General features: G+C 49.2%; 1 protein-coding gene across 3 annotated transcripts in view; it reads right to left on the bottom strand.

Moving 5' to 3' along the window:
• Positions 1-15,775, bottom strand: part of APBA1 (amyloid beta precursor protein binding family A member 1) — a 233,941-nt gene that overhangs the window by 5,360 nt on the left and 212,806 nt on the right. For all 3 annotated transcript variants that reach the window (XM_015093185.4, XM_042243368.2, XM_042243367.2), the window contains 3 exons: positions 15,272-15,451; positions 11,738-11,950; positions 1,115-1,234 (listed from right to left, as the gene is read on the bottom strand). In XM_015093185.4, coding sequence (XP_014948671.2) covers positions 1,115-1,234; positions 11,738-11,950; positions 15,272-15,451 — 513 coding nt within the window. The remainder of the gene's footprint in view (positions 1-1,114; positions 1,235-11,737; positions 11,951-15,271; positions 15,452-15,775) is intronic.

Raw genomic sequence — 15,775 nt, 5'->3', positions numbered from 1 at the left:
TCGGGGAGCCAGGCCCTTAGGTGCTTCCCACACTTGAGATAAAACTGAGGGCTCTGCATCTCTTATAGGGCAATCCTCTGTTAACAGCTGAACAACTTCTAATATTATTCAACTTTGGAAAAACATACCCAAGGAAGTTTAAACTGATAAAAATAGGTTGTCAGATAAAAACTATAAGGAGTAACCTTGGCTCTTCTCTTCTTAAGAAGGAAATGAGGCTACATGGGTACAAAAAACAGATAAAGTGGGTTAGGTATTTCAACCCCAACTGGGAACTTCAAAGGTATATCTTAAGACACATTTGGAATAAAATTTTAATTACCTACAAGTCAAGTAAAATTTAAGGGAGGAAAAAGTATAGGTTTTTCTATCTGAAAAGATGAACGCAAAGAGAAGGAAGGCACGTCCAAAATCTATAATATCCAGAAGGTTACAGATTTGTTACCAAAGCCTATGAGTCTAAAACAAGGCGAACCAGGATGAAAGGGGAGTAGTACCGAATATGGGGTTTCTGTCTGGGATAAAGAAAAAGTTTTGGAAGCATGGTTACAACCACTTCATGAATGTCCTATAAAGGCTCTGAATTGTATGTTTAAAAATGGTTTAAATGGTAAACTTACTACTGTGTACGTTTTATCACAATAAAGGGGAAAAAAGGGACGTACTGAGTTGACCAAAGATTTGTCTGGGTTCATCCCATAACATCTTGTGGAAAAACCCAAATGAACTTTTTGGCTAACCCAGTATTTGAAAGCAGACATCCAAGTGATGAAAATATACTTTATCCCCAAAGTGCCAAATTCAGGTCAAGAAAGCAAGGAGGAAATCATTCACATATAAGCCCCACAGGGCGGGGTTCTCAGCCAAGGCTGTGGGGAAGGTGGGCACCTCCCAAACTGTCTCAAGTTGGCAGCTGGGAGGACCATTCTCCTCCCAGAGGAGGCACCGAATTCTCTGCCCATGGAGGAAGGGGGTCTGCCTCACCCATCCGCCCCTCTCTTGCCAGATTCTTTCTGGGAACTGACCAGCTTTAAAAAATACCCCCCAAAGACCCAAACCCTGGGCCTTGGTTTCGTGGGTCAGACTTCTGGAAGAGGTATGGGGCTGGACTTACAATTCCGTTCTGGACGCTGAACCCCAGCTGGTAGCGAAGGTCTGGTCTCCTGATCAGCACGGTGGTTACTGGGGGACACCTCACGATATTCAGCTTCACCCGGGCCTGATTCTTCAAGCCCTGCAGTGTGAATAAAAGGGAAACTGATGACCATCGAGGCTGACACAAGGTAAGAGCAGACGGCACTGAAGGCAGAAGATGCTGCACGGAGCCTCGGTACCTGGTCAGCCCGTGCAGTGCCCCTCGTCCAGCTGGACGGCGCCCGAGCTGGACAGTCCAGGCGAAACTGTTGACCTAGGCGAGAAAACTGCTGGGCTTACATGGAGCCCTTCTGTCCTGCGAAGAGACTAGTTTCTGTGAGCAGGGAAATGGGCTGCGTGTAAGGCATCTGAAAAGAGCAGTCATCTGTACAGTTAAGAGAGAAACTGCCAAGTGTGGTTTCTGGCTTGAAGGATGAAGGATGTACAGTCTCGCTTCCGGACAGGTGAGAGACAGGCTTTCGAGAGGAACTTTACTCTGAATGTCACAGTGTAGCAGTTCCTCCTTTCCTAACAAAGGACATCTAACTCACAGCAATGGCCCAATTCATCGGGCTTGTTCTCTCTCACCCCTGAGGGTCCTACTTCCCCATTCCCTCTGCCTGTTAGGGATCTTACAGTTTAGTGACCATTTCCAGGTGCACGTGGGGAGAAACAGGGCGCGGGGGCAAGACGGCAGTCCGGGAAGACCTCCTTGGGAGACTGACGGGGGTGTTAGGACCAGCGCTGGTAGAGCAGGAAGTAGATGGAAAAAGGCCTTGGAAAGCATCTTCTGATTCCAGCTCCCTGGTAACTTACCCCTCCCTCTAAACCAGAATGGAGTGCAGAAGCATGTCGGTCTTTTAAAGATAAAGAGGGACTTCAGCTGGTTTCTGAGCCTAGACCTCCTGCACCTGATCTGACTTCAGCTGAGCCCAGGCCTGTCTTCCTGCCCTCTGAACATCTGCTCAGCAGGGACCAGGGCCTGGGTCTATGCAGAAGCACCCCTAGAAAATCACCACAAAGCCCCTCTTCCCCTCTTTCAGGCAAATGGGAAGATTCTGCCCCTGCTGGTCCCACCATCAGCTTGTGAGCCTCACCCGAGAGGAAGGGGCCAGACAAAAGTCATTCAGTCCTGAAATAGGCTTCCCTCTCCTGTCTGCAAGGTTGTGTGCTCTGCCTCAGGGACCTCCTACCTGCCCTCTGGTCCAAACTGAATGGCTACAGCAGGTGCTTTCCAGCCTGCTTCAATCGCGGCATGCAGGAAGAAAGGCTGGGTACACAGACTGCTCGGCTTGTGGCCAAAGGCCCTGCTCTGAAAGGCGAGACGGGGGAGAAGTCAGTACTCCTGTCAGACGCCTGCCTCACTGGACTCCCAGCAAGTGAGGCTAGCTGTTCAGGAAAGGTTTCAGGCCTGCCACAGCTCCTCTCCTCCAAAGGGGAGAAGCTCTTCCTAAAAGATGCTACTGCAGGGTTGAGGCAGGAGATGGATGGACCCCAGGTTGAACAGTTTCTCCCCTGTGGACAGAAACTCCATATAAGCAGGATGATGTAGGAGGCCCTGTCTAGATGAAAGACAAAAGACCACATATTCCTCATTCCTGAAGTTAGGGAGACCTCCCCGAGGACACCTGTGCAGAAACTCTCCTTGGGGGTCAAAAGAGAGAGGGTGTCACCCCACAGTAAGTGATGGCAACCTACCCACAGGCCTCTTCACTAGAATCCATCTTCGCTAAGAGACACATACACACATGGGAGGATCCTGAGATACCTAGTACACTCAGGACCAGGCAAAGCAAGATGACTGAGCAAAGGAAACTCACAAGAAACGCCCCATAAAGGTGATTCAGACTACCAGAAAGGCACAACTCTGGGCCCGCATGACATCTATCCACATACACCATATTCTTTTTCTTTCTAATCAGCACTTCACTTGTTTCACTACTTCCCGACTGTGTGTGGAAATTTGTTTCTGCACAGCTGATGGGTTAGGATCTTGCTACTGGTCCCAGGTGGTCTAGTGCCTGCCCTTGATATCTGGCTGGGAACCAAAACCCTGCCTCAGGGCGCTGCAGGCCAAGGGCACCCGAGATCAGGGGGAGTGGACATCCCGTCCTCCAGGAGGGAGCAGCCAACAGAGGAAGGGCAGGGAAAGGGCTCTGTGCCACCTAGTCTGGAGCATCCCCTGGAGACGCCCCTCCCCGCATCCCACCCCCCCCCATCATTTCACAGATGGGTCCAGTGTGTGCCCCTTACAGGTGAAGCAGAAAGAGAGGGCCCAGAGGACAAGGACAAATCTGTTTCAGCCTGCAGGGTGACCTATGAACAGAAATCTGTAAACTGCCTAGTCGCTGGTGCCTGCTGTCACTCTCTAAGTGGTCTGCAGACACACACTCTGCAGGAGGTCAGGACTCCTACTTCAGGTTTTTATGGATGAGGACACAAACACGGACATTACACCTGCCTTGTCCGAAGCTCAGTGGGGTCAGCATTGGGGTGACGGAGCCTCTGCTCAGGTCTCTGCCTTCCTCACAAGCGTCCTGCCAAGCTGAGAGGTGAAACTGGTGTTAGATGACTTCAGTGCCAACAGAATTTGTGGCAAGAGCGTGACCTGCCCCTCTGAGTGACAGGAGTGATCCACACTCCTTTTGCTTCTAAGTAATGAAGATATGCTTTAGACTAAGGGATTGATAGCAGGGTTTTGGGCCTCTAGTTGTCTGGCTTTATGCTGGGCCAACATGTTCTCAAAGTGGGGACCCCACACAGCAGCCCCAGGATCATCAGCTACTATTGTTAGAAATGCAGGATGGGGGAGGGATGAATAAGGAGGCTGGGATTAACATGTACACACTACTATATAGAAAACAGATAATCAACAAGGGTTCACTGTATAGCACAGGGAACCAAACCCAGTATTTTTTAACGAGCTCCAAGGGAAAAGAACACAAAAAGGAATATATACGTATATAAATAATATACCTGGGCAACTGCATCACCGTGCTGTATACCTAAAACTAACACAGTATTGCAAATCAGTCCTACCTCAATAAAAAACCTGCCGAGTCTGGTCTCCAGCCAGAACTACAGAATCAGAAACTCCAGGGGTGGGACCCAATAGCCTATGTGTTAACAAGTCTTCCCAGTGGCAGGACACACACTTCCTGGGGATACACTCAATTTTCAGAACAACGGCTATAAATCGCCACTGCAGAACAACCAACTCACCTGCACTCAGGGATGATCTAAGGCATCAGTTTTCTCCTCACACCAGTGGCCAGTGTGCTCTGTGAGAGCATGGACTAGCCACACCAGGGGGAGGGCGACAACCAGTTGGCCTGGTGCCCAGATGCAGCCACCCCATGCGTGTGAGCACCCCAAGGTCATTGACCATCAAAATCCACGCTGATGACGAAACCAGCCAAACCACCTGTCACTGCACGCTGACTCCTGCCAGGCACCAACCTGGAGAGTCACAGGAGCTGTCTCCTTTAATCTCCTTGATAAACCAGCAGCTCTGATTATGCCCATTTTATAGAAGAGGAAACTGAGGCTCCACAACTCACCCAAGTTCACCCACAGCAAGACAACATCCCATGTGTGTTTATATTTAAACTCAGAACATATTCTACTCAATGATCCGCCACTCAGACAACTGGATGATGTGCGCTATTCATGAATAAGGCCTGCTCAACAGAGAAGCCAGGGAGAGTGACTGGAGAATGAACCTGTGCCCCCAGCCTTGCATGGGGCCACGATTTTACTCTCCTGCCTGGGGTGAGAGTTCCTCAGGGCTCCTGCCCCCGGCTGCCCACTTCCTTTGGAGGTTCCGGGCTGTCCTCTCAACATGTGCATTGTGAGGGGTTCAGCTGAACTCCCCACCTCCAGCTGCACCCTCAGGGTCCTGAGTTGCCGTGTTCTGTGGGACTGGAGCTCCCTATGGCTGGGATTTGGCTTGCGGTGGTGTGGGTGCATCGCAGGAGCTGTCACCAGCATCTCTCTGTGGTTCTACAACAGCTCTAGGAGGCTTCTCTGGTTCCAGAAAGGTTTTCAAACAGAAGCAACAGAATGAGCTGAGGTGATTCTGCTGGAGTAAGGGCAACCTGTGAAGATCCAGGCATCCCTCCCGCACAACAGGCAGTCCTGTCACCTGTGCCCAGGGGGACATGTGCTGGGATTTTGCCCGACAGTGTGACCAGAGGGACCTGCGGAAGAGGCCTCTGCTGTGGCAGCAGACCTGGGCTCTAGCTGTGTTTCCCCCACCACAGCCCCGGGGGTCTTAGGCCCTCTGTTCTACCTCCTTCTATCTCAGTCTCCATGTCTTCAAAACAAAGGCTGACACCCACTAAGGGCTCTTCCATCTCTAGTTGTGACAATTTTGGCCCTTGTCATGCATTTTTATTCTTCCCTAAATGCGTCGGCTGACAACACCACATCTCAACCATCGTGCTTAGAAACAGCTATTTCTAACATTACAAATCCGCTTCTCTTCTGGGGGTGCTGCTCAGATACCATTTGTACATGTATTCTTTCCCCCTTGAGTGCTTCTTTCTCACCCAATCAGTAAATACTTACGGATCACCTGCAGTGTGCCAAGACACGAGGTGCTGGGAGTTGGTGGAGCTGGGCCACGGTGAGCTCAGGGGAGGGCTGTGGGCATAGGCAGGGCAGCCAGAGTCCCTTCCCTCTGTCTCCTCGTCACACCTCCCAGAGGCCAGAGCACTGTCAGAAACAACCCTCCAGACAAAGCTGCCTGCTGGAAGTGTTTAACCCTGCGAATCACTGGGGTGGCTCAAGTGTGCCTATGAGGTACAGGAAGACCTTGGAGAGCTCCTGAAAAGCAAGAGAAGGACTCTGGGTTCTCCATGTTACCCAAAAAGTTCACATAGGTCCGGTAGGCTCTTTCCTTTTCTGTGAACTGATTTCAAGATGCTGATGTGTCCCTTGATCTAGACTCGGGATACTTGCTGCAAGATGAAGCTCAGAGAGACAGCAATTGAAACAGGCAGACCACACATGCACGTGCTCTGCTGCTCTTCATCTATGCTCCAAGTTGGGTTCCACGAACGTGGATTTCTCAGCTGCCCTTTTACTGGAGGTGCCAATTTAAATAAATGGTCATTTCATCCCCATGACAACAGCGGAATGGTGCAGCAAATTAAGAAATATGGTGGGAGGGTAAGAGTAGGGAAGAGGGGACGGGAAAGGCGAAGGCAGAATGGTCTCCATAGCAACAGGAAAGCAGACTTGTGATGATCCTGTTGAAGGTAAGAAAGTGGTGCTCTACTTTCAAAAAGAAAACAAACCTGAAGGGCAGGACCGTGGAGGTGAGGGTGTGAACAGGTGGTGTGCTAACACGCTTGCCTACCACTAATTATGCTTTAGGAATTATGACAGGAAAAATAAGAGCTAGGGAAGAAAGTAAAACAATTCAATACCTGTAATCTAGTCTAGAAATGTACTCTGTTCGCTGTAACCAGGGAGAGAAAAGGCCAACATGCATCACAGTGACAAGATGCAGAACTCTCGGCTTTAGACTCTTGTTTCTCAAATTCCAAGGCTGGCCAAGTCATCATCCAGGAGTTTACTGAAAATGCAGAATCCTATCCCAGACCCACTGTTTCAGAACCTGTAGTTTAACAAGATCCCTGAGTGATTCAAATCAGAGTTTGCAAAGCACTGATTTACCAGGATGAGAGCTGCTCATTAAATTCATCGCAAGGAACACAGACACAGCACTGAAGCAAGTAATACTAACGTGAAGCCTTGAAGAAGCCCAGAATGGTCCCCTGCAGTGGCCTAGAGGGTGGGGTGGGGCAGTGTGAGCATCTGCTCAGGTACAGGCAAGAGAGAGATGTTTTTAGATAAAAACAAGAATATAAGCCATTAAATATCTTCATCCCATGCTGGTAGTTCTAGCTGAAACCAGTAGGAAAATCCTCAGGGTGGGAGTGGGGAGAGGGGATGTGGTTGGGCCGATCACATTTTTCCACTTGACAAGGTCGTGCATCCTGCAGCGCCATCCTAGCTGGGGCCTACCTGCTAAGTACTTCTCTGCCAGGGGTGGCCACAAGGGTGCAGTCTTCCCTCCTTTCCATCTTCATCAGTTACATCTGTCTGCATCACCACATGGCCTTTTAATTTTCCAATTCCAGAGAGACTCCATTTACAGACATCAAAGGTCAGCTGCATGTGCAAACAAACCTTTTCCCCTTAGGAAGCTGCCCAATGTGCCGACCGAATCCTGCGCTAGACGTCTCCACCTTGCTTGTGAGGCACCGGACAGCAGGCCAGTCCCTGGGTGGCACCACGGGAAGGCAGCGCAGGCCTCATGGGTCTCACGGCCTCACCCTGTCTGCCTCCTTCGTGCACAGGCAGCGAGCGGTGGAGGGGGTACCGGACATGTCTGCACCTTCTGAATAGCTGATGACTTATCTGTGAACTGGATGTCTGCCATTGCCCTCCCTCGTGGGCTACCTTTTATGAAGAGGAAGGAAGGTGGCCAGTGCCAAGGGCTGAGCGCTGCCCGGCTGGTGTGTAATAGGCTCAGGTATACAGCCCCAAAGTCCTTAGGAAGCCTGGCTTCTTCCCACCCAGGCCCCAGCCCCAGCTCAAGTTATCCTCTCTTCTGGCTTCTCCTCCCCAAACCTCTCCCCAAACCAGGTACAGATCAACCTCCACCTTCCCTCACCAACCTCCCTTTCTCTCCCACACTGAACTATCTCCCAAGGCAGGCTTTCTCAACTTACAGACACTGGGCTGGGTGTTCCTTAGTTGGGCGGCTCATCCTGTGTATTTCAGGACATTTGGTAGCATCCCTGACCTTAGGAGAGTCCCTTGGACAGCAAGGAGATCAAACCAGTCCATCCTAAAGGAAGTCAACCCTGAATATTCATTGCAAGGACTGATGCTGAAGCTCCAATACTTTGACCACCTGATGCAAAGAGAAGACTCATTGGAAAAGACTCTGATGCTGGGAAAAATTGAGGGCAGGAGGAGAAGGGGAAGACAGAGGATGAGATGGTTGGACGGCATCACCGACTCAATGGACATGAGTTTGAGCAAGCTCCGGGAGTTGGTGATGGACAGGGAGGCCTGGTGTGCCGCAGTCCATGGGGTTGCAAAGAGTTGGACATGACTGAGTGACCGAACAACAACTGACCTCTACCCACTGGATGCCAGCATCTCCTCCTCCTTAGTGGTGATGACCCAAACTGTCTTCAGACACTGCCCAATGTCCCCCACAGAGGTCAAGATCCCCCAAGCTGAGAACAACTTCCCTAGGGTCTGATCATAGATGCTGCTGGAATGATATCAGGGTGGCCGAGCAACCTGGCTTCAGTACTGACACGCTGTACGACCTTGAATGATTGTATCCTCTTCTATGCCTGTTTCCTAGCTTGCACAATGGTACCTACCCTCCAGGAGGCCGCTGTAGGGTTTTTCAAGTGAACATACACATTCTAGAATGGTCTAGGTGCACAGCACTCAGTCACTGCTAGAATCAGTCCTTTCATTCACTCCTCCCCAACGAAGCCAAGCTCCTTGGGATGCAGACGGTATCTAATACAGCTCTGATTCTCGGGGCCCCTCAGCGGTTCACACACATGCACAGGTGATCAATAAGTAACTTGCTTCTGGTGTGAAAGTGCATGTGTGAACCTCGGCACGTGGTGAGTGAGAAGCCAGAGGTGGGTCCTGTCTTTCTATTCCTGGCCCTCCCTGGCTTTTCCACATGATCACACCATCAGGTCAGCCTTCCCAGGCTGGCTCAAACCTCTCTCTCCCCACGACAAACCTAGTCCACTGTCCGTCAATTCCAGGAGAAACTCCCAAAGGCCAGTTTCCTTCTGGTATCCACCTGGGTCTTAACCCTCCTTCAATACCCACCAAGATCCCACCACCACCAATCTACTCTAAATGCTCTTAGCATCTCAGCTCTATGTTGCCATGAGGGTTCACTGAATCCTTTCAATGATAATTATCCCCCAAATGCTTACTGTCCTTCTGGCTCCTCCACAGTTCAGCTCAGCCTAACAGAAGCCCAGTTAACCATGTTTGCATGAATATGTATGTTTTAAAGCAGGTTCTTTAATCTTATATTTAATGTATGTTAAACAAGAGGTAAAATTTAAGTGTAAGATATAACAAAAAGAAATGAGGCCAAAGAGGGCTATTTCTTTCTGGGTGTGATTATGAGTTTCTTTCATTAAAAGCAAACAGGCAAAACAAAGTGAAAAGACAACCGTCAGACTGGGAGAAGATACTCGCAGACAAGGCAACCAAGAAGGGCTTAAAATCCAAACTATTCAAACAGCTCATACAGCTCAACAACAACAAAAAACCCCAACTGAAAAATGGGCAGAAAACCTAAATAGACATTTCTCCAAAGAAGAAATACAGATGGTCAATAGGTACATGAGAACATGCTCAGCATCGCTAATTATTCAGTTCAGTTGCTCAGTCGTGTCCGACTCTTTGCGACCCCATGAATCGCAGCACGCCAGGCCTCCCTGTCTATCACCAACTCCCGGAGTTCACTCAAACTCATGTCCATCGAGTCCGTGATGCCATTCAGCCATCTCATCCTCTGTCGTCCCCTTCTCCTCCTGCCCCCAATCCCTCCCAGCATCAGAGTCTTTTCCAATGAGTCAACTCTCCGCATAAGGTGGCCAAAGTACTGGAGTTTCAGCTTTCGCATCGTTCCTTCCAAAGAAATCCCAGGGCTGATCTCCTTCAGAATGGACTGGTTGGATCTCCTTTAGAGAAAGGCAAATCAAAACTACAATGAGGTACCATCTCACTCCAGTCAGGATGAACCTCATTAAGAAGTCTGTAAAAAACAAATGCTGAGAAGGTTTAGAGAAAACGGAACCCTTCTACACTGCTGGTGAAAATATAAGTTGGTGCAGCCACCATGGAAAACAGTATGGAGGTTCCTCAGAACACTAAAAATAAAATTACCATATGATCCGGCAATCCTACTCCTGGGCACATATCCAGACAAAACTATAATTCAAAAAGATACATGCATCCCTGTGTTCACGGCAGCACTATCCACAGTAGACGAGGCATGGAAGCAAACTAAATGTCTGCACAGATGAATGGATAAAGAAGATGTGGTTCACATATACAATAGCACGCCACTCAGCCATAATAGCGAACGCTATCAGGCCATTTGCAGCAACATGGAGGCAACTGGAGATTATCACACCAAGTGAAGTAAGTCCAAGGGAGAAACAGATACCATATGGCATCACTTATATGTACCTCTAAACTATGACAAAAATAAGCCCATCTATGAAACAGAAACACGAAAACAGACTAGACTGGTGGTTGCCAAGGTGGAGGGAGCTGGGAGAGGGATGAAGTGGGAGGCTGGCGTTAGTAGATGGAAGCTTTTAGACATAGACTGGATAAACAGCAGGTCCTACTGTCTAGCACAGAGAACTATAATTCAGTATCCTATGATAAACCATAATGGAAAAGAATATACAATAAAGAATGTATATGTATGTATAACTGAATCACTTTACTGTACAGCAGAAATTAACCCACTGTAAATCAACTATACTTCAATAAAAACATTGAGTGAAAAGCAGGCAAAAAGAGAAAAATTCCTGTGTAACATTAAAAAAGGAAAAAACAAGCTGTCCTATACACTTACCTTGACCTTTCCTCCACCCGAGGCCCCTTGGCCAAGGATATGGTCTCTTGTGATTTTCTCCTGCTTAGAATAACTATTACATGAATTCATATTTATTCTCTCTCATACTCACACGCAGAGCTATGTTCTAGTTTCCAGGCTTTCAGGAAACCCCAAGGAACCAGAGAAAGTCATAGGATCCCAATGTGCCTGTACCTCAGTGCTTGCTACAGAGCTAGAAGGGTCTCCAGATACTGTAGTGGGGGGAAATATTCTTGTTCCTATGGCCATGCAATCAGAAAATTCCAATGTGCTCAAGAGACTACACTTGCACGCTTTGTTTCTAAGAAAATCTAATTTCTTCCCCTTAAATACTCATATTCAATTTTCCTTTAAGTAGCTCTTCTCAGTCTTATGAAACAGCATAAATTCAGGTTGAACAAGAAATAATTATGTTCAGGTTGCAGAAGGTGTACACAGATGGTACCAGTTTCCTTCCTTCCACTTGGCATGTGAGAATCATGTTATGCAGGCTCTGGGGAGCACACACTCATCTGGATCACAGTGGAGGCTCTGTGCTCTGGCATCTTAAGCATTTCCTTGACTTGTGATAGGGATGGCAAGTCACCTCAGGCACACCTAGCTGACTCTATCTGGTGTCTTGATTACTGAGCTGAGGAAAATTCTGTTGAGGCTGAGTCTTAGTGGGAGATAGTGCTGTGATTGATTAGTGATGTCTGCAACGGGCATGGTGTTAGTCAGTGGTGTTACGTGAGCCAAATATACACCATCACTGAAAAAACAGTTTCAGGGAGGATTCTGTACAGAGGAAAAACAGCTCAAGTGCAAGTCCATGCCTTTTGTATTTGTGTCTTTCTTAGTGTTTGGTACTCAGAATATGTTCAATGACTTCATGTCATTTTGGGTCTACAATGGCATTGGACTCTTCCCATCTCTGGTTACCTTAATAATGCTCTGGCAGGTCGACAGAGGCAGGCCCACCAGGCTGGTGCCGTTGATGGACATGATCTGGTCCCCAATACTCAGCTTCCCTGACTTCTCTGCTGGGCCTCCGTGCATCATGTTGGCTATGATCACAGTTGGCAAGATGGATCCCCAGCCAGACTCCACGATCACCACACCTAGGATTTCCCCTTTCTGCTTCTCTATGAAGACCTGAAAGGAGAAACACAACACTTACAAAGGCTGAATCAGCAACCATCCAGGGTAGAGAGAGAAGTCAAGGCATTTCCCCTGTTCCTGTCCCGATGAAACATGACAGACACTTCCCTGATGACTCCAACCCAGATGAAAGCTGTCCTCTCTATATTCCATGGCATCTGGGGCTGGTAAGAAATGATGTCATGCAAGCACATACCCCTTTTTTTGTAATTCTTATTCCGTAAAAGCCATCCTGCCTTGGGGCTTCCCAGTGGCTCAGTGGTAAAGAATCCACCTGCCAATGCAGGAGATGGAAGAGATGCAGGTTCAATCCCTGGGTCAGGAAGACCCTCTGGAGTAGGAATGGCTACCCACTCCAGTATTCTTGCCTGGAAAATCCTATGGACAAAGGATCCTGGCAGGATACAGTCCACAGGGTCACAGAGAGTCAGACTTGTGCAAGTCAGACTCAGCACTTGTACCTGCCTTGGTGCTACAACCACAAGGGGTGTCATATTTTGTTTGTTTTTCCTGTAGTCCCCAGCGAAGGGCAAAAGAGACTGTAGGTGGGGGCTTTGGTGGGATCTTATGGTTTCCAGAATAGCTTTTGGATTCTAGCACAGATCCCCTGTTTCACAGTGCCTCATAAATTCCCTCCAACATTAAAGATTTTTGAGTTAAAAATAAACATGCATTATAGAAACACTTCTCTGCAACAAGAAAGTTAAGAAAAAAGAAAAAGGTTGGAAGTGCAACAACACCGGCCCTAGATATGCGTCATTACTGTGGCTTTCCCCAGCTGGGCAGAGAAGCCGGGAGCTGATTTCAGATATGTTCAGTTTGATAAGGCAGACATACCATAGACAGGTAAGACGCTTCTTGGAAGCAACCAACAGAGTATGTGTGTATTTATTTCTTCATATTTACAAATCCACACATGCTCAAACATACTGGAATGGGGGCTGCTGGGGCCTGACAAAGTCCCTTCACGGGCTGGTGTCCTCCTCGCTGTTGCTGTCGCTCACAACTGGCCCTTTTCCTGGAGAACTGCCCTAAGCCACATGGCAATCACCACCTCCTGGGAGTTTAACCGTGTGCCCCTTCACCCCCCATCCAAATCCATACATTGGAACTCTAACTCCTAGTACCTCCAAATATGAACTTGTTTGGAGATCGGGCCTTTTCATAGGCAATCAAGTTAAAATAAAAATGATTAGGGTGAGTCCTAGCTCAATATGATTAGTATCTTTATAAAAAGGGGAAATGTGGCCACAGAGACATGCACAGAGTGAAGACAGAGAGGGGAGAAGGTGACCATCTACAAGCGAACGAGAGGCCTGGGACAGATCTTCCCCCTCACGGTCCCTCGGAGGAACCAAGCCTGCAGACACCCTGATCTCAGGCCTCCAGCCTCCAGAACTGGAAGACAATGCATTTCTGCTGTGGAAGCCCTCAGTCTAGGGGACTCTGAGCACAGGCACACTCACCTACCTCCGTCTGACCTCACTGCCAATGACTGATGAGCGCTGGGCACAGGCCTGCCAGCTCTTTTGGCTCCAGGTGGGACAAAACAGTCCTGTGATGTGTGACCCAGTGCTTCCATTTGGATCAGAGGATGCTCATCCCAAGCGAGGCCACAGTCCTCCGTGGCATCCCCACCACCCTCGTGCCCACACTCACTGTTTCCTGAGTGCACCCTGCCCCCACCTCCCCTTGAACCAGAATTCCCATCTCACGTTTTGCTTCCAGGGCACCTAGGACACCTAGTATCCATGAGTGAATTAAAAGATCACTGGCCCACATCTTGGGCATAAAGTCCAGGCCCCTCACCTTGTCTGGACTCTCAAGCCTGCCATTTCTGACCCAGGCCCTGCATACTCTCATACAGTCCAGCCTCAATGCCTCATCCGTGGCTCCCCAGATGATTCCTGAGTGTGTGAAACCTCATGCTTCTGTTACTGAGGCCCAGCTCTCTGCGCTTCTCTACACTTCTCAGAGAATACCCAGACCCCACAGCAGGTCAGATGGCCCTGCTTTCCTCTAGCTGTTCCTGCAGAGCTCGGTCCCAAGGGGAGCCCAGCACCCCTCATCTGACCCCAGAAAGCCGGGACAAGCTCCACTCTGCCGGGCACAGCTGTCTCTGAATAGTGCCCATCCAGCATCATCATTTAAGATCCTCCCTGTTATAAATCATGAGAAACGCTGGACTGGAAGAAACACAAGCTGGAATCAAGATTGCCGGGAGAAATATCAATAACCTCAGATATGCAGATGACACCACCCTTATGTCAGAAAGTGAAGAGGAACTAAAGAGCCTCTTGATGAAAGTGAAAGAGGAGAGTGAAAAAGTTGGCTTAAAGCTCAATATTCAGAAAACGAAGATCATGGCATCCAGTCCCATCACTTCGTGGGAAATAGATGGGAAACAGCGGAAACAGTGTCAGATTTTATTTTGGGGGGCTCCAAAATCACTGCAGATGGTGACTGCAGCCATGAAATTAAAAGACGCTTACTCCTTGGAAGAAAACTTATGACCAACCTAGATAGCATATTCAAAAGCAGAGACATTACTTTACCGACTAAGGTCCATCTAGTCAAGGCTATGGTTTTTCCTGTGGTCATGTATGGATGTGAGAGTTGGATTGTGAAGAAGGCTGAGTGCTGAAGAATTGATGCTTTTGAACTGTGGTGTTGGAGAAGACTCTTGAGAGTCCCTTGGAGATCTAGCCAATCCATTCTGAAGGAGATCAGCCCTGGGATTTCTTTGGAAGGAATGATGCGAAAGCTGAAACTCTAGTACTTTGGCCACCTCATGTGAAGAGTTGACTCATTGGAAAAGACTCTGATGCTGGGAGGGATTGAGGGCAGGAGGAGAAGGGGACGACCGAGGATGAGATGGCTGGATGGTATCATGGACTCGATGGACGTGAGTCTGAGTGAACTCCAGGAGTTGGTGATGGACAAGGAGGCCTGGCGTGCTGCGATTCATGGGGTCGCAAACAGTTGGACATGACTGAGCAACTGAACTGTTATAAATGTGCCTTTTCCTAGATCGGGAGCTTGTAAAGACAGGGTTTAGGTCCTGTCTGGTTCTGGAACCCATCCCCAAAGTCAGCTGTGGGTCACAGAGGGCAGAGGACACCCTGCCTCACTGGCCACGGCCCTCAGCTGAAGTCTTTAAGAACCTGGGCCACACATGCGGGGAGCCAGAGATGGGCCTGAGTGCTCTGCCATGTCCTGCACACACCGCGCTCCACCCCAGCACCCTGCCTTCCCCTCCTCGGTGGGCAGGCCCAGCCGGCCCAGCCTGGGCAACAGGTTCAGGGAGGTACTTGCATCTTTGCAGTTTTCCGACTTGGAGAAGTGGATGAGGTCATCGTTGTACATGTCTTGGGTGTTGAGCAGGTCGCTGTACTCCTTCTGGCTGAGATCTTCGGGGTTAATCCCATTGGCCCTGAGGAACTGCTGGTAGGCCACGCTGAAGGCCTGCCCGATGGACTGTGCGATCAGCTGGGCCTGGAGAGGAGAGACAGGGTCAGCAGGCCAGTGCTGCCGGTAGATGACCCAGGTCCCTGCAGACTGCCTGAAGTCTGCTGGGCCCTAGGCACTGGCTAGCCCAGCGGGTCTCCATGGCGCAGCGGTGCCTTCTAGAGGGCATTTCCAAAATTAGCGGCAACATTTTTTACTATGACAATGATCACAGGGAGCTCCCGGCATTCAGTGGACAGGAGTCAGAGATGCTCTGACACAGCTTACTGCTGTGCAAAGGACAGTCTTGCCCAGGATGAGCTGTTTTACATCCTGCACAATTTTAAGATATCCCCCCCAGACATTCATGTA

Source organism: Ovis aries, chromosome 2 (genome assembly GCF_016772045.2).
Source record: "Ovis aries strain OAR_USU_Benz2616 breed Rambouillet chromosome 2, ARS-UI_Ramb_v3.0, whole genome shotgun sequence".
Taxonomy (NCBI): domain Eukaryota; kingdom Metazoa; phylum Chordata; class Mammalia; order Artiodactyla; family Bovidae; genus Ovis; species Ovis aries.
This window is presented reverse-complemented; position numbering and strand designations above follow the sequence as displayed.